Here is a 27,028-nt window from a genome sequence, read left to right on the forward strand (position 1 = left end):
TGTCGATGGGGCTAATAGCCCACAACCTTCAGATAAACTGAGAGAGAAACAGACAGAAAGGTTGACATGCTGATGACATTTTTTCTAGGCAGCTAGGACCTGAGAATCTTCTGGTAGGAAGGTCAACATACCGACCTCCTCATGGAATCTCCAACATAGACTGAGGGGGAACAGGTCCACGGACAGAACCTCCCACCTCCAGAGATCCCGCTCCTGCCCTATAGAAAGAAACCCCGACTCCTCCGCATGCGCACTCAGTCGTCAATCCACTGAGCGACTGCTGTCTTTCATGCAAGTTGCTTCTGAGTCCCCATCTAACCCTTTCCGCCAAGCTTAGCATGATAGGTCAGCAGGTAAAGGTACCTGCTACCAAGCCTGAGGAGTCGGTTGCAGCCCTGGGACCAACCGGTGGACGGAGAGAACAGACTCCCGCAAGCTGACCCCTGACCTCCACTCCTGGACTGTGATGTATGCACCCCCCACCCTGGGCGAAATGTTTTAAGATCTAATTAATTTCAATTTTCTAAAGGGAGCTAATAGAAAGAGGAAGGCACTTCAGCCATAGATCAACTTTTCTGGGGAATACCCGAGGCCACCCAGGAAACCTGATCTCGAACCCTCGAATCTTTAGAAATCTCTACCCAAAGAAGTGGAGGCTTGCCAGCGCCCACATTTTGTTACCACAGAAAGGTTTTGTAAAGCAGTTGGTTTTTGAAACTGGCCTTGAGAACCAAACAGAATTTTGACACATGAAGAAACAGCAGGGTCTGGAGGGGAACGCCCAGACAGGCATATAAGATTTATCGTGGCTACACCCTGCCGGGTTTGGCTGAGCTACAGAGATAACACAACGCTGGGGAAATAAAGGTAGAAATGCAGGTGTGACAGGTGGCAGACAAGCTTGAGCCGGAGGTGCGCAGCTCTTCATAAGGAGCAGAGACGGACAGAGGCCCATGGCGTAAAGCCAGGGTTCAGGGAGAGGCCGGCCTCACTGTGAACATGGTGAACTCCGGTGAACATGGATCATGGGTTCTGCTCTTGTTTATTTTGTCCTTATTCTAATCCCTGTTCTCAGTATTCACGAGAACACTCAGAGTCAGAGCTTTACCATTCAGTAATGCCCAGGGGGGTGGGTGGCAACTGAAGGGGTGTTGCTTGTTTTCGGGGATGTGTTCGGAGGACAAGGCAGGGGAGCAGTGGGAAATGTCAGTCTTAGGCTGTAGAGCATGTTTGGAGAACAGAAACCAGCGGTGACAATATGGAGAACTGGAAATTTGGGCCACTGTACAGCTGACAGACTAAGACAGCTTCCTGGGCTTGTAAGAAGGCGGGAAGAGTTCTGCAGGGGACCCTGACAGCCTTCCAGCGGTACTGGAGGGATGTTTCCACTGTGACCCTGGGGTTTCTGCTTCTGAATGGATGTCAAGAGCACAGACCCCACTGATTGGACTACCAGCTCCAGTCAGATACACAAAGTGTCCGTCTCTTAGGCATCAGACCACCTTCAGTATCAGCAACAGAGACCTTGAGGAAGGAGGCAGCTAAAGCCAATGTGCTGAGAGAGCTGTTGAAAGCCCAGATCCTCTGAGGCTACAGGAAGCTGAATTTGAACCTTGAGTTTGGTACTTACTAGTTGAGCCATCTTTAACAAATGATTTAACCCCCTCAACCCCAGGTGTCTCCTTCCCCAAGCCAGAGGCCACACCCCACTCTGGCAGATGGAGAGGGTTAACACGGTTTGTGGAAATGACTTCCCTGATACTTGGCTCAATGCCTCTGTGTTTTGTGAAATCGGTGCCCCGATAAAGAGGAAATTACTAACAACCAAACATCCTGTAAGCGGCTAAAGCCAACTTCCTGTATTAAAACTTTAGAAGAAAACTAAGTAATTGCAAAGGAGGACTCATGTCCTTTTTATTTCCGGTCCTTAGCTTCTTGGTAAGATGGGTATGGATAAATGGAAATGAGTAGTTACATGTAAAGCTATATGTAATTACGTGTCAGAGATCATAGATGTATAAAAACCCAATGCATGCACTTAACATAAACGATGAGGACAACAACTCATAAACATAAGCAGAGAAAGAATAACTCATTTCAAAGTGGGACGCTGATCTCAGGAGGCATTTTTCCATTGAAAATAGATAATGGCCCACAGGCATATATATGCAAAGATGGCGGACATCATTATTCACAAGAGGAATGCAAATCCAAGCCCGTGAGGGTCTCGCTTTGCATAGTCTGAGCTGGCTACAGTATTGGTGACGAGGTAGAGAAATGAAAGCCCTCAGCTGCCGAGGGTGAAAAACAGGACAGGCCGTGGGGTCTGTTCTGCAGCTTGACAGGACAGCAAACATGAGCAGACCGTGATTCTCCTCATGGGATTTTAAAACGGTTTATATAGAAACCTGGGCACTAATATTCACAGATGCATTGTTCCAGGAGGCCAGGAGCTACCCCAATACCCATCTTCCAGTGAAGAATGGAAGGGTCACCGCCCAGCAGGGAGAAGGTCTTCACTCGAAAACCTAGTGCTACCCAGAAGCAGCCATGCCCAAGAGGCCAGAGAGGGTTCATTCTGTGTGTAGGAGACTTCCATGAGGGACAGTCTTTAGAGAAAGCAGATTGCTGGTCGCCTAGGAATGGGGTGCATGGGACAGAGGCGGGGGTGTGATCAAGGTGTCCCAATGTTATGACAGTTCTCAAATCTGTGAGCAACATCAAAATAATTGAAGGCTTGTTTGGTGTGAGACTTTCATGGTGGATCGCCAGACCCTGAACACCAAGGAAGGAACACACAGAATTTCTGTCTGGCCCAGGGTGGTTCCCTAGGACCTGTGATGCCTGTTAATGTCGTTGCCCTCTTCAGCAGAGGAGTACCACGAGCGCCTGCCTCTGGCAATGCACACTATCTGATAAGAAGCCAAAGTCTCCAAGATATCTAGCTCTGATCTCGGGTCCTAGAAAGTCATTGCCAGGTGAGATTTATCACAGCCATTAGCAAATTTAAATACAGAAACCAGACGAGGCACAAAGTTCGGGCCACTCCACCCCACTCTTACCCACTCAGCACAGAACCTGTTTCTAATTTTATTTTAGATTTGTTTATGTGTGTGGGTCTTTTGCCTGTGTGCATGTATGTGAACCACATGATGGAGTGACCACGGAAGCCAGCAGAGTGTGTCATTTTCCCTGCAACTGGAGTTAGGGGTGGTCATAAACTCTCAAATGAAGGTTGAAAATTGAGGCCGGGTCCTCTGTGAGAGCATTCGGTGCTCTTAACCACTGAACTAACTTTCCAGCCTGTAACCTAGATTTATACTATGCATGGGATAGAAAGCCCCTAAATGACTGAATTTTAACTTCCTGGCTTCAAAGTTAGATATTTCTTATGTGCATGAGTCCCAGGATGTCCCAAACTATTTCTTCTAGTGAAGGGGAGGAAGGAGGAACAGTTCCTGAAGGGATCAGAACATGGTGGTACTGAGAACAAGACGAATCTCTATCCATACTCACATCTGTACTCTGGTCCTTGCTCATTCTGGGGACAGTCTAAAAGCTGCAGGACCAGGATGGAACCTTCTGTGGGGAGTGGGCACCTGGGGGTAGAGGCACAAAGAGTGACTTTCTGCAAAAATTAGCAGGTGACTACCAGACCAGTGCCCCTCCCCAGACCAGCCAATTTCTTATCAAGCAGGAAGAGAGCTCCTGTTTCCTCCAGAGAGAAGTTACACAGGACAGAACAGCCAACCAGAAATGAAAATACAACATTTGCAATTCAAAGTCTTGTTTCCTCCACTCAGGAGCAGAGGGACTCTCACTGGGGGTGGGGGAGGTTGGTCCCGACAACTCCACTGTGATCATCAGTGTTTTCTAAATATCAGTCTCTTGCCTTTAAAGGGCAGGTGAGAACAGAGGGGGAGGCAGTCTGAACCACGTTCATGACTCACTGCAGATAACCTAGCAGTAAAAATGTGGAGTGTGTTCCTTGAGCTGTCTCGTGAAATTCAGAAGCAATGTCTGGATGCTAAACTGTGGATCCTCAGAAAGCTGGAGAGGTTCCCTCAAAAAACAGCCAAGCAGGCCATCCAGAGACTGCTGCACCTGGAGATCCAGCCATAGACAGCCACAAAACCCAGACACTATTGCTGATGCCAAGAAGTACATGCTGACAGGAGCCTAATATAGGTGTTTCCTGAGAGGCTCTGCCAGAGCCTGACAAATACAGAGGCAGATGCTCACAACCATTGAATTGAGAACAGGGTTCCCAACAGAGAAATTAGAGAAAGGATTGAAGGAGCTGAAGGGGTTTGCAACCCCATAAGAACAACAATACCAACCAACCAGAGCTCCCAGGGACTAAACCACTACCCAAAGAGTACACATGGACGGACCCATGGCTCCAGCTGCACATGGACGGCCTTGTTGGGCATTGGTAGGAAGAGAGGCTCTTAGTCCTGCCAAGGTTCGATGCCCCAGTGTAGGGGAATGTCAGAGCGGGGAGGTGGGAGGGGGTGGGTGTGTGAGCACCGTCATAGAAGCAGGGGGAGGAGGGATGGGATGGGGGTTTCTGGAGGGGAAACCGGAAAGGGGATAAATTTGAAATATAAGTAAATAAAATGTCCAATTAAAAACAATCATGTCAACAAAACACAGCTCATCAGCACACGCACACCCTAGGAGGAAGTAGCTGGCTGAGACCACACTTACTGAGATCCTCCTGTCATGTCCAAAGCCCCATCTTGTGCTCCTTGCTCTGGGGGTCTCTCACACAGAGAGTGGGGGGAGTGTCTGGTACACAGGACGGGCGTCAGTTCTAGCCTCGCTGTGAGGCCGTCAAGACCCGAAGCATCTGCAGTGGGAAGGAATGAGAGCAGAGGTGAACTTCTTGTTCAAATTGTCTTAAAGATTAAACTTTTCTTACCCAAGACATTGGTGGCACCATGTCTGAAAAAGTAGAAACCAACCCATTCTATTGACATATTATTCTAAAATGCCTAGATTCCTGGCTACCTAGAAATAGCTGGTGTTTACTAAAGAAAAACAACAAAACAAAACCCCACAAACTGAGGTGTGGGTACCGGAGGACAGAAACCCTCATCCACTGAGCCGCTAGCAGCTCCACGATACATGGCCAGCAGACAACACCCAACAGTGGCTTTCTTGTGAGTGAAATTGTATTAGAACACAGCTATTCACCAGAGGACAGGCTGCTTGCATGCAGTTTCAGCAGTGATGCTGAAGAGTTGCCATGGAGACCACAGGGCTAGAACAGCCGAAGAGAGGTGCTGTTCAACCTTCCAGAACCATTTTGCAGACTCCTTGGGAGGGAAGCTGCAGACTCTGCAGAAACCACCAAGTGTTGCAGGGAACGGGCTGTGGGCACAAACCACTCCTTTCGTGGAGTGTGGTTGTTGCGTTTCGGGGTACGGGAAGATGCCGAGTTTGATTCTTTAAAAAGAAATGCAGCTTTTCTATCCATCACAATATTTTGGTTCATATCCTTGCTTTGCCTCTTGCAGGTTGTGTGACTGTAGGTAAATCACGTCTCCACTCAGGGCCCTAGTTCTCTTATATGTAAAGGGACATTCGATCGCAGGCAAATTCTGTTTGGTGTTCTGTTTCTTCATCCTTCAAGTGAGAACTACAGGCTGGAGGCACAGTGCTGGTCTTCCAGAGTCCCTCTGTTTGGTTCTCAGCACCCGATGGCTCACACTCTTCTGTAAGTCCAGTTCTGGCTGTCTGACACTTTGTTCTGGTCTCTTCGGGCACCAGGCACACATGGTGTCTATTTACATAATCCAGGCAAAACAATCACACACATTACGATGGAATAATCTAAAAATATTTCTCAATGAGAAACGAAATGGGCCAGGAGCCAGGGAAGCAGCTGGTGGTAGAGCATCATCGGGCATATTCTGTCCCAGTACTACAACAGTAGACACAGTGAATGGGAATTATCCTGGTACCTCCCCATCAGACTGTGTAGAGGAATGGTACCTCCCCATCAGACTGTGTAGAGGAATGGTACCTCCCCATCAGACTGTGTAGAGAAATGGTACCTCCCCATCAGACTGTGTAGAGGAATGGTACCTCCCCATCAGACTGTGTAGAGGAATGGTACCTCCCCATCAGACTGTGTAGAGGAATGGTACCTCCCCCATCAGACTGTGTAGAGGAATGGTACCTCCACCATCAGACTGTGTAGAGGAACAATGAAGTTAACAGGAGCGGAGAGAGCACAGGATGCAGCACATGGGGTTCAGTCGAGCGTTTTCATGGATAAAACAAACACAGGAAGGAATGAGGGCCATTCACAGGACTCAGTCTTCTGAGCTTTGGTCTTCACAGAAAGGCCACCAGGTCCCACCCTCCACCACATTCTCCTCATTCTTACTGGTCCTCTAAGTCCACATAAGCTCGGACTCCACAAAGACCATAGCTCACATGGTCTTCCTTCTGAGTGCTGGTTCTGCTGTCTCTGTTCCCACCCATCGGGAGTCTGGGAACACTGCCAAAGCCATGTCCCCTCCCTCCTACTTCATTTCTTCCCTCCTACTTCATTTCTTCCCTTTTACTTCATTTCTTCCCCTACTTCATTTCTTCCCTCCTACTTCATTTCTTTCCTTCTACTTCATTACTTCCCTCTTCCATGGAGTGTTTTCTAAACTCAAGTCTTGTTATTTTAGGATTTGTTCTTAATTATGTACGATGGTACCTAGTATTGAGTGGATCTTCCAGTTTAAATCAGCCAAACCCATAGACTAATACCCAATATGTCTCCCTGGACAGATTCATTGCTATTAATTATTGTCTCTTTCCAGGAAGCTCTCCCCACCTATGTGTGGAGGGGTGTGCCCACACTCACCCAGCAGGAACCTGTCTCCAGGTCAAGGGTACCTGATGTCTGCTTCCTTCTTGCCTCTGCTGTGGTTTGTGGCAGGGCTGCTTCTGAATAGAAAACCAGTGTTAATAGCTGTCTAAAGGAAAGTTCCACACCATAGTTCTCAAGATAATTCCTTCAGCTTAAAAAAAGACTCACTGGAGCAGGAACAGGGTAAACAAACATGAATTTGATGAGCAGAGAGGTGGGGGTGGGTCTGCAGGAGTTTGGAGGGGCGTGAATATGGCTAAATGTATGGAATTCTCAATTAATAAAAATAGTCCTTGAAAAGGGAGACAGGTGTTAGAGAGCACAGGACGCTCTTTCAGAGGACCCAGTTTTTGGTTTCTAACACCAGCATGGTGACTCACAACCATCTATAACTCCAGTGCCTGAGGATCCAACACACTCCTCTGCCTTCTATGGACCCCACCCACACACACATAAAATAAAAATAAGCACATAAAATTTCAAAGAAAAAAGTAGCCAGGATATGAGAGGTCCCCAGTGAGGGTGTCACAGAACAAAGCTTCTCCCAGAGCCACAGCACAGGAGAAAATCTATTCATGCCTGCCTTGGAGGTAGAGGCTTAGAGTCAGGTTACCCAGGAGGCAGGCGAGAGCATCCAAGTTCAAGATTTGCCTGGGTCACAAAATGGTCTCAAAATAGAAAGTTAGGAAGCCAGAGATATGGTTCAGGTACAGCTTTTGCTGACACCGGCGAGGTTCCAAAGTTCAATACCAAGCACCTTCAAACAAAACCAGGGAGAACATCCCTGGGCAGCAGTTAACAGGATGTTTACACATTACCAAGTCTACTCAATTCACACCTAGGTAGAAACAGGCTTGGGGAAGGGGATAGGAATGAAGGGCAAGGTCAGTTACCCTGTTCTTTGTGGTACTTTGGTCAAAAGTTAGATTTCTACCTTTTACACTAGACAGTAAAATAAATGAGAAGGAGGAAGAGGAGGAGAAAGAGGAGGAAGAGGAAGAAGAAGAGGTGAGAAAAGGAGAAAGAAGAGGAGGTGAAGGAGGAGGAGATAAAGAAGAAAGATGGAGAAGGAGGAGGAGGAAGAGAAGGAAGAGGAGAAGAAGAACAAGGACATGAAGAAGGAGAAGAAGGAAGAGGAGAAGGAGGAGAAGGAGGAGGAGGAGGAGGAGGAAGAAGAAGAAGGAAGAGGAGGAGGAGGAGGAGGAGGAGGAGGAGGAGGAGGAGGAAGAAGAAGAAGAAGAAGAAGAAGAAGAAGAAGAAGAAGAAGAAGAAGAAGAAGAAGAAGAAGAAGAAGAAGAAGAAGAAGAAAAGAAGAAGAAGAAGAAGAAAAGAAGAAGAAGGAAAGAGGTATTCACTGCCTGTCTGGTAATCTTTTTGTAGAAAAGTAATATGTTCAGATTAGTCTCAGCCCTTTCATACATACCGAATGATGTTTTAAAAATTATTATTCTCATTTTATACATGGGTGTTTTGCCTGCCTTTATGTTTATGCACCATTGGAGTGCAGCACCAGAGGAGGCCAGAGGAGGGTAATGGACCCCGTGGAAATATAGATGGTTGGGAATGGCTATGCAGGTACAGGGGCTCAAGCTCTGGAAGGATGCCCATTGCTCTAACCCCTGAGCCATCTCATGTCCATCTTCCTTCTCTGTGTGGTTTGAGGATGCTTTTGTTCTGACACAACAGTGTAGCCCAGGCTGGCCTAAATCGCACTACATAAATCAGACTGGCCTTGAACTCACAGATCAGTCTGCTTCTGCCTCCTGAGTGCTGGGATTAAGGAGGGTGTAGCCGCCATGCCTGGTTTGAATTGCATTTTGTTTTGCTATAATAGCCAAATCACAGTTGTTACTTAAGTAATTAAAATGAAATCCCAGGCTTACCAATCTCTCCTTTAGAAGTCGGTGTCTCTCTGTGCAGGACAGGGGATCATAGTGAGGAGACTGGTCAGCAAAACCCTGTTGTAAGACAATGACAGAGAGAGTTGAAAGACAGAAAGACAGACAGACAGACAGACTACAATATAATCAAACGCACAAGACACACAGGCCCTAGAGAAAGCCCACATCCTAAAGAGGCTAAAAATGGCCAGATTTAATCACTATTAAGGGAAACCATGCATAACTATAAAACTCTCACTGCATTTCCCCAAGTATTTTAACCCATGAGTCCATACTTTGCACAGGGAGCTGAATGGATAACTCTGAGATCGGAGGCAGAACACAAAGAACTCTGTAGAGACACAGCTCACAGAGGCCGTGGAGTGAGGTAAATCAGTGGTAAGGAGCTTACTGCCAAGCCCTGAAACCCACAATAAAAAAACTTGAAAAAATGGGAGGAGAGAAATAACTCTCCCAGGTGGTTCCTTCCACACACACACATACATGTGCATACATATGCACACATATACATGCACATACACATACATATAAATGTCCCAGGTGGTCCCTTCCACACATGCATACATGTACATACATATACACATACATATACATGTACATATCTAAAAGTTAAAAACTATATAGTCAGTGAACCAACAGCCTGCAGGGGACTGACCAGGCCTGCATATGTGTTACAGAAGTTTCTCTTGATCTTCTTGTGAGACTCACAACAGTGAAATCAGGGATGTCTCTGACCCTTTTGCCTGCATTTGGGACCCTTTCCCTCCTACTAGGTTGCCTTGTCCAGTATTAATAGGAGAGGAGGTGTCTGGTCTTAACTGCAACTTCGTATGCCATGTTTGGTAAGATCCCTGGGAGCCCTGCTCTTTCCCCAGGGAGATGGAGAAGTGAGGGAGGCTGGGAGGAGAGGAGCTAGGAGAAAATGCAGTTGGGATGTAATAGATGAGAAATGAATTTTAAAAATTAAACATAAAATAAATTATATTATATACACACAACACATATATATTATATACACACACCACACACCACACCTATACCTATATATTGAGAGAGAAAAAGAGAGAGAGAGAGAGAGAGAGAGAGAGAGAGAGAGAGAGAGAGAGAGAGAGGGAGGGAGAGAGAAAGAGAGAGAGAGAGGGAGGGAGGGAGGGAGGGAGGGAGAGAGAGAGGGAGGGAGAGAGGGAGGGAGGGAGGGAGGGAGGGAGGGAGGGAGGGAGAGAGAGAGAGAGAGAGAGAGAGAGAGAGAGAGAGAGAGAGAGAGAGAGAGAGAGAGCCCCACCAACTGAAGAGCATGCACAGCTGGACCTACCCTACCCCTCACCCCGCACAGATGTAGCGGACGTGCAGCTTGGTATTCATGTGGGTCCTGTACAGTTGGAGTTGGGGCTGCCCCAGAATTGTTGCCTGTACCTGGGATACGTTCTAGCTGGGCTGCCTTGTCTGGCCTCAGTGAGGGAGGATCAGCCTGGCCTCACAGAGATGTGCCAGGGTCAGAGCATTCCAGGAGGACCTCCACCCTGTCAGAGGACAAGGGGGGGGGCAAAGGAGTTTTGGAGGGGGTGACTGAGAGGAGGGGCACTAAATAGGATATAAAATGAATAAATAAAATGAAATGAAAAATTAATTAAACATAAATTATGTATAATATATAACTATTTTATTAATAAAACATAATTATAGCCTATATATATATATATAATATGTGTAATGTAATGTGATTATATATAGTTAGAAAAGTATGGCTCTTTAGTTCAAGAGGATGGTGTCTACCAACCATCAGTGATGCTGAAAATGTCACTTTTCTTAGGATGGTTGAACTAACCTTGAATTCCTGGTCCTCTCGCCACCAGAGGACCAGGACTGCAGACATGCATACCACACCTGCCCAGGCTTTTTTTTTTTTTGCTTGAATGGGTCTATATCTTGCTTATAGTGATGTGCCCTAGAAAGAGATATGCAAATATCACCCCCTTTTTCTTCTTCTATCTCTGTCCTGTGCCAATTTAGCTCATCCTTTAGGCTCCTGCTTTATGGACCGAGGAGACTCAAATCCATTCTCCGTTAGGGTCATGTTGAAGGGAGAGCCGAGAGAGGGCTTGGCAGTTAAAAGCACTCACTGTGTAAGTCTGAGGACTGGAGGTCGGATCCCAGCACCAGGTGATAAGCTGGACATCCCACAGATGCCTATAATGCCAGCTCTGGGGGACCCAACACTCCCTTCTGATGTCCAAGTGTCTACATATGCACATGCACACAATCACACACACATATGAATGAATGAGTCAATGAATGAATGAATGAATGAGTGAGTGAGTGAATCTCAAACTTGATCATACCCAATACTCTGCTAAAGGACCTAAGTTCAGTTCCTACTCGACAATGCACAACCTTAACTTTGGGGACCCAGGACACGCTTCTGAGGTTCTCAGGTACAAGGCTCACATGTACACATACATACATGTAAATAATTACTCATACACATGTACACATACATACGTGTAAACAAATACTCATATGCAAGGAATAATTTGTAATTTAAAAAATAAAATTAAAAATTAATAAATATTTTAAGAAAAGAACACTTTGAAAGTCTAACCTAAGTAGAAGAAAAGAGGGGAGGAAGTGCCGGAGTCCAGAGTCAGATCCCTGGCAACGGCGGAAAAGGTGAGTGTGTGCTACACTCTGCAGTCCTGTTGTTGGGAGGCACAAAAGGGTTACTGGGGGTTGCTGGGCAGTGATCCAACTTAGGAAGGTAATGTAGATTTATGTTAAGGCCGTACATGATTGGACATGAAAGACATGAGAGAGGAAGGCGGGGAAAGGTCAAGGAGCAGAGGCAGGAGGTGGAAGGGAGATTCTGTGGGAATCAAGATGGAGCTGGAGAAGGAGGATGTAGATCCTGGTGGCCGTAATGGTGATAGGTAGATATGAATAATTTTAAGGGATTCTATAGGTCTTTTTATCTCTTATAGAAGGGCAGTTTGTATCTCTGTCCATTGAATGTAATCTTATTGTATAGAGGGTTTGTGGATTGAGAATTTAATATATAAACCTGCTTGAAAAGCTACCGGGCTTTGGAGTCATGTTTGTGCCGGGCAGTGGGGTAAAGAAACACACCAGGGTGGTCGTATCCACCCGGGGCAGAAGCAAAGGACGGGGCTCAGCAGTCAAGAGCACTAGCTAGCTGCCCAGTGTATGCTGCAGACGTGACGTGAGCAAGAGTAACACAGTCTACTGCAAACTTAATTTCACAGCGAGCGGCGGCGATTTCCATCTTTTTCATACGACAGAGCAGGCCAGATGATGGCCTCCTGTTTGCACCCTGGACTTTGCATTCTTCTGCAGAGTGGAAGCTGCAGAGTTGGGGGTGTTCGGGCTTCATGAAGAACCAGGGCAAAGGAGCCACTGGCCCTGATGCTGCCTCCTGTGAGGCCAGAGGTCTCAGATGCCCTACCTTGAGGGAAGCTGATCTACGCAGCTTTCTAAATGACAATGCATGGACAGCTCTCGGGCAAAGGTCTAATGCTCAACCCGCTGCTGAAAATCAAGCGCCTGCTGGTATCTGAACTGCAGCATTCATCAGCGATGCCAGACACCTATCGTGAGCATCTTCACAATACAGCACGTGCTGCAGGGGAAAAAAGAACCTTTTCTGTTCTGGGTGTTCAAAGACAACAGGGTCAGGGACTGGTGAGATGTCTCAGGAGTACTGGTACTTGCTGTGCAATTTCGTTACCCGGGTTCAATCCCCAGGGAGAACTGACTCCAAAACAATTGTCCCCTGACCCCGACAGGCATTCGGAAGCATGAGTGTGAGCACAGATCTATACTAAAGGCCTATACATCAGAGTCAGGCTGTGGGTGTGTCTCAGCTGCAGAGGCTCAAAGCTCTGGGTTGACGGGCTCAAAGCTGGGAGGTAGCCCAGAGCTGGGGTGTCTCACTACACCAACTAAGCAAACAAACAACTAAGCCGGGGTTCTAGGTTTCTAGTTAAGACCATGAATAGATAAATAGGTGCAATTTAAAATGAAGGTTAACAAGGAAGCTGTTGCTCTAACGATCTGTGTATGTATTAATAAGCAAGCACTTTGAGAAACAATAAAACCAGAGCCAGTCAGAAAACCGCTCAACATGACGGTTAGTTACAAATACAAATTAAGATCAGTGGGGTACAAACACTGAATTTGGGGGGCACAGACCCTACTGTAGTACTAGAAGATTTTGGAGCACTCAATGGGGTGGAAAATTAGAGATCTGCTTATCATTTTAATTTTATGTGTATGAGTGTTTTGTCTCCACGGAAGTGTGCACCTTATAAGTGCAAGGCCGGAGGAGGCCAGAAGATGGCGTCAGATCCCCTGAAACTGGAGTTACAGATGTGAGCCGCCATATGGGTGCTGGGAACCAAACTGAGGTTCAGGGGAAGAGCAATAAGAGCTCTTAGCTTTTCATCCATCTTTCCAGCTTCTTGGTAGAATTTTTTAAATTATAGTCAAGACTAAGGTGTGGCCTATGACTCTACACTTAGGTATTTGTTTGTGGTACATTTGTCCCCCACAGAGCCGTGTGCACAAGTGCTCGCAGTGTTTGTATTCACAACCAAAACCAGCAACTATTTTATATTTATAATAACAGACAGAATCAATGCACGGGGTATTCACAGACAAAATGCAGCCCAACAACTCAAACCACGTTACCTGTAAACACAACAAATCTCAGACACACGTGAGAGGGGCAGACAGGGGGTGGAGGATACCTCTGTTCTCCCTCAGTTCCAGTCCAGCACAGCTGTCCTGGTGGCTTCACAGTTGTTGACTGAGGTGAGGCTGGGGATGGGTGCTCACTGGCGGAAATTCTGTGTTCCATGTGCATTTTCAAGCCCTCTGCACGGTACACTTAAGGCCTGAATGTTTAATGACTTTGCATGAAGGAGAGAATTGTAAAATCATATGGGTGAAGGCTTAGCACGGTGCATACCTTTGGTCCCAGCACTCGAGAGGCAGAGGAAGGCAGATCTCCGTGAGTCTGAGGTCAGTGTGAACTACAGAGTGAATTCCAGAACAGCCACAGCAAATAGTAAGACCCAGTCTCAAACAAACAAACAAAAATACAGAGAGAGGGAGAGAGAGAGAGAGAGAGAGAGAGAGAGAGAGAGAGAGAGAGAGAGAGAGAGAGAGGCAGAGACACAGAGAGACAGAGAGACAGAAAACAGAAAAAATGGCAGATAGAAACAGAGAAAAGAGAAACATATGAATGAAAATGACTCAGGCACAGCAGTTAAGATCATATATGCTCTGAGAGTTCACTTCTAAGCACGCATGTGAAGTTGTATACAAACACCAGTAACTGTAGCTCATGGGGACCCAATGCCTTCTTCTGAGCTCTGAAGGCAATTGAATTCATGTGTGCAAGCACTTGTGCACGCACACATACATGTAGCAACAATTAATAAAAAAGAGACCATGAATTTGGCAGTGAGAAAGGAGGTGTATATGGGAGGGTTTAGAGGGAGGAAAGGAAGGAAGAAATGATGTAATTATATTCTCTCAGAATAAAATAATAATAATAATAATAATGATAATAATAATAATGTCTGACATTTGAGAGTGCTTGCTGCTCTCTCAGAGGACCAGTACACGAGTCAGGAGGCTTTTGACTACCTGTAACTTCAGCTCCAGGAGGACCGCCCCCCCCCCCATGGCTTCAAGGACCTCTGCACTCATGTGCACATACACACATGCAAATGAACAAATAATAAAGTAACAGTAATAAAACCTAATGATAATACAGAAAAAGAAAACAGTGCAAGTATGGCATGCATGGTCAGGAAGAAACCACTTTAAAATGTGTGCAATCATCACCTGCATAGTAAAACACTATCAATTGCTAGCAGCGAGAGAGACTGTAAGGACCACACAGACATTTCGTTCAGAAGGCCTGGAGGGCTGTCAGAGACACACCAAAGTAACAAACAGAAATGTCAGTGCCACTAGGCCGGTGCCAAGGAAGGGCAAATGCAGGGGAGGTCAGGGTCACTGGGCAGTGGAGGTCCCCCAGCCCCCACCCGTGGGAAATCTGAGAGGCTGGGAGGAGGGGTCAGGTGTAGACATTTGTGTTCGACTTTCTCAAAGGCAGTTGATAGGCTTGGCAGCCATAGGCTTCTGGGCTTTTCTGCAGAAGGCTGAAGTTCAACCCCCAGCCCTGATCCTAGTTAGACAGACTGGTGGACTAAGAATTTCCCATGCTAGAGCATGCCATTCCATACAGACAGTTACGAGAGGGAAAGTACATTTCAGAAGCCTGCTCCAGCAGAACGTGCACACTAACTCTGGCCACATCTCACTGCTGTGGTGCACTCGTTCTGCTCCTTGGAATTCCCAGAAGGATAGACTAAGTCAGGTGACTTGCCCAGTTTTGGCAGCTGCTCTTGCAGACTTGGATTCTTAACGAAGGCAAGTTTGACTTTAAGCTTGGTGCAAGTCACCATACTATGACATCTGCATATCTCATCTACACCTGAACGCTTCTTATATTTATTTATTTGTTTATTCATTCATTCATTCATTCATTCATTCATTCATTCATTCATTCTGCAGGTGCGTGCATGCTTGTGGTAAGCGTGTGTGCGTGCATGCGCACATGCCACAGCATGCCTGTGGAAGTCATAGGACATCTTGGGGGATTTTTTTTTTCCCCTTTTGCAATCTTAGTTCTAGGAATCACACTCAGGTTGTAGGATCCTGTGGCAAGAGCCTTTACATCTGAGCGATCACACCAGCCCTGTATCCGTCTCAGCATTTGGGAAAGCTTGGCCCTTTACCCCATCAGAACTGCTGAGCAAACTCTTTGACCAGCCTTTTGCATCTTTTACTTGTTTACTTTTGAGACAGTGCCCTTCTACATAGCCCAGGCTACTCCCTCATGACCTTCAGAACTGGGACGTAGGCATGGCTCGCCATGTTCAGTTCCCAGTGCCCATGTGTGTCTCAGTCACCCAGATGCCTGTTCCTTCCCTGACGTCCCTCTAGTTTCTACTGAAGCAGAGCATGTGATTGTCACCCTTTATCTGTCCTCAGAGTCTTTGGGTGGTCCCTTCTCATGAGCTCATGTCCTCCACAGAGAGGCCATCAAGAAGAGTTTTCTGGGAGACAGTCTAGTGAAAAGCCTCCCCTAACCTGTGGCATTCACATGCAGACACTGTTAAAAAACGAGACAGGCTCTTCTCGGGATCCCCCAAAGTATTTTTGGTTCCTACAGGCAGCCCTCTTGTCATGTGTCCAGTGGCATCATGAGAGCCCAGATCAGCTCCTGCCATGTTTCCTCTAGATGAGAAGCCTTGACTGTGTTACATGCCTGGCCTCCATCTAAGAATGCTTTCACATTTCCTTTCCAAAGCACCTGCTGATAGCCCAGTATTGCCATGGTGGCACAAACCTGCGACCCTAGCATTAACGCCCGGGAGAATGACACAGGAAGACGGAGAATTTTGACTGCATAGCTATTTCCAAGCCAGTCTGGACTTTGTGAGGCCCTGTCTCAAGAAAATCAACCAAGCGGCTGGAGAGGTGGCTCGGCAGTTAAGGGCACTGGGTGCTCTTCCAGAGGACCTGGGTTAGAGTCCCAGCAAACACACGACGGTTCACAACCATATATAAATCTAGTTCCAGGAGCTCCAACACCCTCATCTGGCTTCCTTAGGAACCAGACACACACATGGGGCTCAGACATACATGTGTGAAAATACTGATACCCATAAAATAAATAACAAGCTAATACTGCCTATCAACAGGAGATACTGGTATTTAGTCAGGGGAAAAAAGGAAACATGCAGGTGGCCTCAGGATAGCTACAGTGTTTAAACACACACACACACACACACACACAAAAGTAACCATTCAGGCAAGCTAACAGCAGGAAGGTGCACTCCACACTCAATCACATGTCAGCCAGACCTGCTGCAAAGGAAGACACTGACTAGGTTCTTCAGTGTTCAGATGCCGAATCAAATGTGACCAACCACTTCCTCATTCTGTGTGGGCCTTGGCCGACACGGGTCTGCCCATTCGGATAAGCCGATTCTTCCTTTCCATAGCTGGCACATGAACTGAGATGGGTCAGAGCAGTTGCTAATTTACTCACCTAGCTGAATAGTTTCAGAACAGCTGAGGACATTTGAATACTTTTCTTTCTGACTCATAATTCACACATCTGAGTCAGGCCACAGGGGGCCTAAGTGGCTGTGGGGGTGTGTGTATGTGGCTGCCATCCTCTTTCATCGCTGTCCCAAGGCCACCTGCTATGTAGAGTATTTTGAAAATATGAACTGCTCTCTTTGCCCAAAAGTTGATTTTTAACAAGCGCTTGAGAGAGACCTCTTCATCAGGAAATGGTCTTGAGCAAACCCCCCATAGGTGTGCCTTCTCCAGGCAGTACAAAGTACAAACATGTACAAGTTCAATGAATTCCGGTAGCCCGAGAGTAGGGCCATTGAGGAAGGAAGTCCATACACGGAAAAAAAGCGCTTGTGCCAAGGTCGCAGTTTTTAATAACATTCCAACCAACTGTCCCCAGAGGCTGGCCTGGAGGACTGTAATGTTCGAGGAACCCAACAGCAGCCTCTGGGATGTAGACACTCCTACCTAGATACCACAGGGAACCCTTGGGGAGGGGGCCCACATTCTTACTTGCTCATAAAACTCTGAGATGTAATATCAATTTCTCTGAAAGACAGGCATAAGTGGCCAGCCTCTGACCATGGGCTCTGCAGCACCAAGCCCGGCACGGCTGCTTATCCAGACTTCCACACAGCAGCTCTGATCCCAAGAACCTTCTCCAGAGCAATGACAACATGTATGTAACCTTTCTGATTTCAGAAACACTGAAAACCAGTGAGTGCCCAAAACCAAAGAAGTAACAATAAAATATTGAACAATGTTGCTATTCTAAAAGAAGGCAATTCCTTAAACTCCCTCAGACCAGCAGTGGAAAAGACACAGAAATTCACAACAGACCCAGACCAAGTATCACCTTGGTTACACAAGGTGAATGAACCCTTATGTCTGATACACACACACACACACACACACACACATACACACACGTACATGCACTCAAAGGTCTGTTCCACTAAATTAAGAAGTTCACTGAAGAAAAGCAGCTGTCTGGTAAGTGGTGAGGTAAATATGCTTTCTATTTTCCATTTCATGTTTCTAAAATAAAGTGGGTTTATAAGTAGCCTGACATTTGTAATTCAACAATTTTCTTCTCAGATTTTTCTTAGTAAATGCTCATAAGCCTTTGGCTGGCACACAAAGTTCTAAATGCCAGTTTGAAAAGGTGAAGTGGATTTGAACTACACAGTGAGACCCTGTCTCTAAAACAAAACTAAAGTCTGCATATATATCCGTGCACACACACACACACACACACACACACACACACACACACACGTTAAGTATACATTAAAATTCTAAAAATGATTTTACATGTGTTTAATATAGACACACTCTTGCACACAAGGCTAAACTGCCACCGAGATAAGTTAAGCCCCAGCTGTGTTTCATTTTAAACAGAAGGACAGCCATAGACTAATCTAGCAGCTGCCTGAGGGTGTGGGGTGGGGGTTATGTTCTGGCCAGAGGCAGAGCTCGGGGGGGAGTCCTACAGCTCTACTTCCTAACCCTTCCACTGGCTAACCAGCAGCTGGGATCCAGGAATAGGACAGAGGTCCTTCCTCCCCAGCTGGGCGACACGAACTGGGATGGAACGTGCTACTTACACTGGACGCCCCTGGTCTTCTGCTCCTGAGTCTGGGCAGTGGTCGGGGCTGTGCTCTTCTGGAATTGCGTTCTCTAGTTCATGTAGCAAAGGCTTGCCTTGTGCCCCGGCCCCATGCTGATCCCAGTCCCATAGGCACAGGTCAGCCTGGGTTTGAGCGGCGTGAAGGGCGCTGGGTGCTTGTTCTTAGGCACAGGAAACTGGAAATGTGCTTTCCTTCTCAGGGACGTGATAAGCGTAGGCTCAACTTCTGCAATTTTGTTTGTAGGACACAGCCGGCCCAGCTTCTTCCACCCCAGAGAGTCCTGAGAAGCAGGTTAAGCTTTCTGTACTCCCCTCTTCACCAGCAGGCTGTTAACACCGCCCCCTCTGTACCCCTGCACCCCTGCGCCCCTGCACTTCCTCTGCGCGGGCTCATGGCCAGCCTCTTGGGACAACTAAACAGTTCCTTTTTTTTTCTTTGTTCCTTCTCTATTTTTGCTTCACATTTTAAGGACATCTGAGCTGATATACCCGAGTTTAATGTTGCCAAAGGCTTCCTGACCTATGGCTCTATTGTGGAGCTTTTTCCTAGTGGGCGCATCTTGCAGCTGCTTAGCAATGTCTAACTACTTCCGGCTGACGTCGAATTTTTAAAAAGTAAAGGAGTCAGAGAGAAAGACAGAGACACCCTGAGCTTTCAATAACATTTCAATCACAAGTCACTCTGAGAAACTGATGAACTCAAACTTCTTTAGAGAGGATAGGAAAGAGTGAAAACATTTAGAAACACAGGCTCTTAAGTAAAGCAACCCCGCAGCTCCCTCAGGCTGTTTCAAATGAGCACGTGGCATGACCCCCACAAATGTGCTGTGCTTGTAGGATGCTCCCCATTGCGAGCAGAGTGACAAGTTCAGTTCTTACACACCAACACCAGCTATTTGGAGGAGAGTGGGTGTGGAGGGAAATAAGTCTTTGTTTTGTGACCTTAACCTTTCTCCTTTGGACTGTCAATCACAGGAAGCAGGAGGAGCATCAGGACCGGAAGTGTCTCCCCAGCACGGCTGGAAACTCACCGTATATTCCCACCGTGAACTCAGAGGTTATTCTTTACCTTGGCACTTCTTGTTTGGTGCCCTCTTCCATAGCCAGCAAGACTCATCTGTGGCATACTGAAGAATCAGTGGCTACCAGGAACAGCGTGAGTACAAACCTTGACCCCCGGGACCATCCATTTTTGGAAGGAGGGTCAAATCAGGGGAAAGACAGCATCCGTCTTGGGGCTCTTGTGGTTAAAGCTCCACTGTGTGCCTACATAAACCAGCACTGCTTGTAACATCAGAAGCAAGAAGGGCCACAGGACCTTCGAGCATCATTTCAAGCAGAGAAATTCTCCAAAGCTGCCCGCACGGTCCCCTCCAGTCATTTCTGCTTGGTGATGATGGCGCTAAAGCAATGTGAATGATGTATGTTGAAAACCTATGCTCTTAAATATTATAGTACTTATTAAAAGAGCTTATGCGCTTTTGAGACAGGATCTCATGTAGCCCAGGCTGGTCTCTAATTCCTTAAGTAGCTGAGAACTTCAGGTCCTCCTGCCTCTACCTTCCTAGAGTTGGGATTACATGTATACATCACCAAGCCTAATTTATTCAGTGCAAGAACTGGGCTTAAATCCAGGGCTTTGAGCATGCTAAGCTGGCATGCTGCCAGCCAAGCTGTGTCTACAGCCCAAGATCTAGCCTCATAATGTTTGTGTGTGTGGTATTGTTAATTACAACATGGATGGCGTTGTTAACCCCAGAGTATATACAGAACTGTTAGGTACCAAATATACAGTTAGATGTAGTATGTGGTATTGTTAAAAACAGGTACCACGTCATGCAGCAGGTGACAGGAAGTCACTTGTCATGCATGGCTTGAACTTTACACCTGTTGAGAAGTAATTCACGTCCTCCTTCCTTCAGCCTGTAATCCTACTGCCTCTGGAGACTTTAATAGGATATGAAGTCCCCATCCTCTGGGACTAGTGTTCCTTATATGTTAAAATGTTAAGTCCATATCTATGATTCTCCAATATTTCTCCCCTTCTGAACACCGTGCCTCACTTAATCTCGCTTATTGAAGATTCTGAGTCTGATATTGTCCCACTTATCTGTGCCTGGGACTTCCGGTGTTTTACCCAAGGAAACTTGTCAAAGCAGTTGCTCCAGATCTTATATATAATAAGTCTTTATTTAATCCTTTCAAAGGGTTGGCTTCTGTGCATAGTGAAAGATTTCATTAGTACTTCCTGTGAATGCCTGGGTTCTCTGGCACCCCTTGTCTAGAGAATTCTTCATTGTCAGAGATGAGCTGTGCACATGTGTAAGGTTTTAGTTTTGTTTTTTGTTTTTTTCTAGACTCTTTGCTCTGCTCACCTGCCCGAATGCGACTGGGCCACACAGTTTGGTTTCTACAGTTTTGTGACCATTTTGGAAATCCGGAAGGGTCATTCCTCCATCTTCCTTCCTCAAACTTTCAATTAGTAAGGTTTTTGTTTTGTTTTGGTTTTTTGTTTGTTTTGTTTTGGTTTTTTGTGGTTCTGCAGGAATTTTAGAAAATTTGCTACATCTTTTTCCCCATTACACATGATTTATTTATTTAAAACATACCTAAATTCTTAATAAATTAATAGTCCATGTGTGATTTCAATGGAACTTTTAAGCAATGAAAACAATTTCAGTTTATGCAGAATTAGCTCCTCTTTTCCTCTGATTCTTGCAACAATTTCAGCTTTTCTTGTAATTCCTTCTGATCTCTGGAATATTGGTCAAATATTGGTTGATAAATATACATTCCTCCAGCAACCCCAAGGACGGCAGCAAAAAGCACTTGTGGACGCGTCAATCTCCCGAGCATCGCTTTGGCGAGTAGCACACGGGCTGAGGGCGACTGTGCTCTACCGGCAGCAAATCTCTTCAGCTCTCCGAGCACCTCCTCAGCGGGCACTGTGCGAGGTGTCAGGTGCAGTAAAGCATCCAGAGTCTTTACTTTTGTCTTTTCCAGCACCGAAACCCAGTCAGGGAGGTTTGCTCCTGACTGACCCGGACGCTCTGCCTTTGCTACATCTTTTAAACCTCCATTGAGATGACAATCCATGAATCTATGAATGACCTTGATCAGTATGGATATTTTTAAGAATTGAAAGAGCAGTACATTTTCTGATTCATGAATGTCACGGCCCATCCGCTTATCTGTGCCTTCCTTGTCATCTTTAAGAGTTCTCAAGAACAAGCCGTTCCCTTCCTTAAACTTATTCCTATCCATTCCTTGTGGTTCTCATGCAGGGCCTCTCTCTCTGGAGCCCTGGCTGGCCTGCAACTCATTATATAGGCGAGTGCACTATATATGATTATATATGGATCCAAGCACACGCATCCATCTGCCTGCCTGTGCTGTTCACGTGCTTAAAGAGCATCTCGCCAGCCCCCCTGCACCATCTCCCTGTAACCCTGTGCCGGGGCTCTCTACACCAGGACCATGTGCCTGGCTCCCCGCAGCCCCTGTGCCCAGCTCTCTGCACCACTCCTGCAAACGGTGCTTCCTCATCATGGACTGGGAAGCTCCTTGACGTATCGCTGACTTTCCTACGTTCCTACTCCTACCAGTGTCGGATGCCTTGGTTCTCTGATGTCGGCTACACAAACACGTAAAATTATGCAGCACCTCGAAGAATACTTCTGCTACCTAACACCCTTGTGTGACAGTCTTTGCCAGGCACAAATACCACCACCCCTGCCCTCCCCAGCACCCCTCTTCTGAGCCTTTCACTCCAAGCCTAGTGTGAGCGCAAGTGTTCTGCAGACAGGTTATAGTTAGACCTTGTTGCATTTTAATGTTCCACTGTAGAAATTAACCCACTTACCTTTAAAGAAACCGTGGATGGGGAAGTGGGAAGGCCACCGCCATTTTGTCATCTCTTCTTGCACCTCGCAGGCCTCCCGCCCCTCTCCTTACAGCCCTTCCTCTGAGGTCTGCTGGTTCCTCTACCTCGGTTGTGTATTTCTCTTTCGCGTGAATCCTCCATAGTTATTTTCTCTGTAGTCGCCGTGGGACTTACACAAACCTGTAAGTTGTGATAACCCATTCCAAGACGGGAGTGACATCAATCACACCGGACTCCTTCCCTTCCTTCCCTTCTCTCCACACACTCCATATTGCCGATGTTACGGTTCACACCTTTTGCCTATCAACATAGTTTGCTTTTGCTTTTTGTCCTTTACACTACAGTTAAATGACTTGCCCACTACCCTGCCCACATTCGGAAGCTACCCACCCGTGCAGTCTTCAGCCCCACCCTCTATACTTCCTCGTTTGAGTCAGGATGACAGGGTCAGCCTCCTGGCTGCTGCTCCTGTCTTTGCCATCTGCTTAGATTTGCTGGTCCTGCGCTTTTGTGCGTTGACACCCTGAATCCGTGCATGTTCCTGCCGGGAGGTGTGCTCATGGTCTCACGGAGCCTCTGCTTATGCCTCGTGTCACTTCGGTCCTGCTGTGTTCAACCTTGTCTTCTTTTGACAATTTGACCGTCATGTGTGCCCACATGAATTTCCCATGTCGTGAGCTGTGAGGGTATAACATAGCTTCATAGTGCTTCTGTGTTTCGTGATGGTTGACTCAAGTTTTTCTATACACAAATCCTTCTGGAAGAAACAGTGGGTAATAGCATCAAAGTAATGGGCTCAGCAAGTCATACTTATTATATGATATATGTAAGCCACAGTGGGACGTGTTGGGGGTTGGGTCTGGTGCTTCTATGCATTTAAATGCTAAATTCTATACCCCAAAATCTGGTTGCCCCATGATTAATGAATTCCCACCTATACCAGCTTTTTTTGTGTGCAAACCTTGCTCCCCAGTTTAAAACTGTTGGTTAAATAAAGGTGGGTACAGATAGCTACTGGGGGGAAGAGAGGTAGCCAGGTTTGCAGTTACCTGGCTGAGGGTTGCAGGTAGACACCATGAGGAGGAAGGAAAGTGAAGGAAGACAAAGCAGACAGGACATCTTCATTAGATGTGATGGGCTAGGAGTGCATGCCCAAGCAAAATGAACCCTGAGGACAGGCTGATGGAACAGAAACAACCCAGCAAATGTTTAGATGGAGAACGCATCTGGGGAAGTAGCCAGTCCAGCCCTTAGAGAATTAGATTAATTTCCCAGTAACTGCACAAAAGCTAAATAAATAAATCACAGTCTGAGTCCATTCATTTGGAAGCAAGACAGGGATAGGTATAACTCACTTAATTTATGAGAACTACAGATGCCTAACTAGGGGATATTTTACCAATCACTATCTGACAGCAGTTATGATTGAAAATACAGGGGGACTTTGGGCATGGTGGCACATGCTTCTATCTAATCTCAGCATGTAGGAGGCTGCGGCAGATGAAATCTGTGAGTTCTGGGGAAGCCTGGTCTATGTAGTAAGCTCCAGGCAAGCCAGAGCAGAGGAACCTTGTCCTAAGTAAGCATTTAAACCGAAGCCACAGGAGGAGGGTGGAACCTCAGGGCAGCTGTGTCTAAGGTTCTGATGTTCTATATTTGTCTCATCTGTTGGAATCAAACCATAAAACTGATTGTCCAAACAAAAATTACAATTATCACGATCTATATAGTCTTTGCTTTCTTTTTTGAGATAGGGTCTCACTATGTAGTCCTGGCTGGACTAGTGTCAACCGCTCAGATATGGGTTTAAGCAATTGAAGGCCTGCCAGTGAGTACACTGGGCATCCGGGATCCCTCTGTAGCACAGAGCCTTTCTCGGGGTGAGCTTTTAAGTACAAAGCCGTGTTCCGGGGTGAACTTCAGTTAACAAGAACAGTCAGCCGAAGCCAAACAGCAAGGTTAATGCAGTTAGAGATGTTCCCAGACTTTGATGGATTAGGTCTTTGCTTTCAGTTTTTGGCAGCGGTGCTGTCTCTGTGCTGAGTTTTACAGCCTGAGTGGCACTTCCATCATGGAGCCAGTGGTGCTAAGATCTGGGGCTAACTAAAGTCTAGAGCCCTGTTGACTGGAACTCGGGATGTAGTCCAGGCTGACCGCCAGCTCACAGAGATCTGACGGCCTCTGCCTCTGAGTGTAGGTTCAAGCAATGAGTCGTACAGAGTTTCACCCACAACTGACACAGTACATGGCAGGTGACAGAGCAGTCTAGAGATACAGAATGCTAGAAAGACCAAAAGCCTGGGGGAACTGAAGAGGACATAGTCACAGTGACAGCAGAGCCAGAGGCATGCCCAGTGCAGAAGCTGAGGTAGTACAGCGTTCAGTACCCCAGTCATGAGCTAACATCTCTTTTGAAGCTTTCTTGTGTGAGGAAAAGGTGGAGAATACTACTCTCTCTCTCTCTCTCTCTCTCTCTCTCTCTCTCTCTCTCTCTCTCTCTCTCTCTCTTTCTCTCTCTCTCTCTCTTTCAGTGCAAGAGTTCAATAATTCACTTACACTGTGTTCTTCCTGGGTCTCTAGATGCCACTGTAACCACCATTTGCAAAGATAGCAACATTTGTTGCTAAGAAGGAGATGGTTCTAGGATGTGAAAGTGTCTATTGTTATACCAATCAATTAGCCAAACAGGGTAACAAATCGCTGGGGACATAGTCTTCCCTATCCCTAAGATGGAGGGCTGCATATTGGTTTTCACTGCTGTAATCAAGATACAATCAGCTGTATGAGAATAATTCTAGCAGAACTCAGGGTTTAGCCAGACTTATTCCAAATACAAAACAACCTGTATTTTCCAGTGTCCCCCCCCCCCAGTGCATAAAGGGTCATTTTATACTATGCTAATGGCATCAAATTTTTGAATGAGGTCAATTCATACAAATTGCCATTTCCTTCATGGTTTTGGACAGGTGCTGGAGGGAGAGGACCTACATTTTGCAAGCTTGCATCTTTAGTAAGCTGAGTGTTCTCATACGTGTGTAACTGGAAAGACAACTGGGTGAAGCTACTAGGATGTGGCTTTCAAAAAGAAAAAAAAAAAAAAGCACAGCATCATTAAAAACATTCCTCCAAAAGTGGCAGGTCTCTCAAAGCCATTAATATTACCACTCCTTACTCTGCAAAGGTGCCCCCTTCCATGCTTGCTGAACATCACTTTCACATGCAGACCCTACCCCCAACTCTTTCTCTCTGTCTGTGTCTCTGTCTCTGTCTCTCTGTCTCACACACACACACACACACATACATACACATACACACATATTTATGCATCATTTAAAATAAAAACAACTCTTTGGCTTCATTTGCAGAAGATGACAGTGCAGTTGTGGTGTTTATAAGTCACACACACACACACACACACACACACACACACACACATACACACACACACACATTTGGTCCAAGAAAATATTTGAGGGCATTCGGGGTGTGCTTATCTGAAGTTTTCTTGGTTTCAGATAATTCCTCAGTCTTCTTTTCCAGAGAGTCTGTATCCATGCTGTTCTTTATTCTAGTATAAAGGAGGAGAGCATTATTTAGATTTAACCCCACACCACCAGCAGCACCACCAAACCAAACCAAACCAATCCAAAACCAAAACGAAAGTCCAAAAACAGAAGTGAGTCTGGCAGCCTGAGTTCTATCCCTGCAGCCCACGTGGTTGAAAGGGAGAACTGACTAAAAGCTCCTTTTTACCATGGGTACTTGAAGTACTAAAGCGTTTCTGTTCAGATAGGGAGACCCTGCCTGTCTTTCATCATCTATAATTTGAAAACCCCCTTGTAGTTTGATGGGATCTGGAGAATCATGCTGTTTATGTGGAGCCCATGACCACACATGCCCTGGCTTGTCTCCATCATATGTGCCCCGTGTGGTCTCCACTAATGTTTAACTTTTTTGACATACCTTTTCCTAAAGAGCATGGATCTTAAGAATCAGAGCCATGATTTTTGTCTCCTGAAAAAATATTTTTAATTAAGAATTTTGTGAAAATTAGTCAGAATCACATCTAAGGCGGCTGTGCTAACAAGCTTTCCCATTACTAACATTCTGGCATTCCTCCCTCACAACAAGAAACTCTGAAAGTATTTGCTATCCATCTATAGCATCTACCTACCCACCCAACCATTCACCCACCCATTCACCAATCTAACCACCCAACCATCCACCTACCCACCCATCAATCAATCCACCCATCCAACCATCCACCCACCCACTTACCCAACCATCCATTCATCATTCACCCACTCATCCAACCGTCCACCCAACCAAATATGCATTTACCCAATCATCCACTCAGCCATTCGTATACTTCTTCCATCCATCCACCTACCCACCCACCTCTATCTACCCATCCATCCTGTCTACTGATCCACTCACTCAGCTACCCATCCACCCACTAAACCATCCATACACCTATCCACCTATACATCTATCCATCCACCCATCCACCCACCCATCCAACCATCCATCCATCCATCCATCCATCAATCTGCCCAACCATCTAC

At 46.3% G+C, this 27,028-nt stretch overlaps 2 protein-coding genes across 3 annotated transcripts in view; both read right to left on the bottom strand.

The window, feature by feature from the left end:
• The window catches only part of IRAG2 (inositol 1,4,5-triphosphate receptor associated 2), a 47,289-nt gene extending 28,518 nt beyond the window's left edge, over window positions 1-18,771 (bottom strand). The window contains exons 1-5 of one of the 2 annotated variants that reach the window (XM_080914052.1): window positions 18,558-18,771; window positions 8,758-8,832; window positions 6,869-6,951; window positions 4,711-4,852; window positions 3,517-3,599 (exon numbers count right to left, since the gene is read on the bottom strand). In XM_080914052.1, the coding sequence (XP_080770178.1) occupies window positions 3,517-3,540 (24 nt within the window). In that variant the 5' untranslated portion in view covers window positions 3,541-3,599; window positions 4,711-4,852; window positions 6,869-6,951; window positions 8,758-8,832; window positions 18,558-18,771. Of the gene's footprint in view, window positions 1-3,516; window positions 3,600-4,710; window positions 4,853-6,868; window positions 6,952-8,757; window positions 8,833-18,557 lie in introns of those variants that run through there. The other variant, XM_080914053.1, reaches the window with a different exon arrangement.
• A 2,500-nt stretch (window positions 18,772-21,271) lies between these two features.
• On the bottom strand, window positions 21,272-21,436 carry LOC308418649 (protein PIGBOS1; the record flags this gene model as incomplete). Its single annotated transcript, XM_080914055.1, has 1 exon — window positions 21,272-21,436. The coding sequence occupies one exon, from the start codon at window positions 21,434-21,436 to the stop codon at window positions 21,272-21,274; it is 165 nt and encodes a 54-aa protein (XP_080770181.1).
• Between the last annotated feature and the right edge of the window lie 5,592 nt (window positions 21,437-27,028).

The sequence above is a fragment of the Micromys minutus genome (assembly GCF_963924665.1).
Source record: "Micromys minutus genome assembly, chromosome: 3".
Classification (NCBI taxonomy): Eukaryota; Metazoa; Chordata; class Mammalia; order Rodentia; family Muridae; genus Micromys; species Micromys minutus.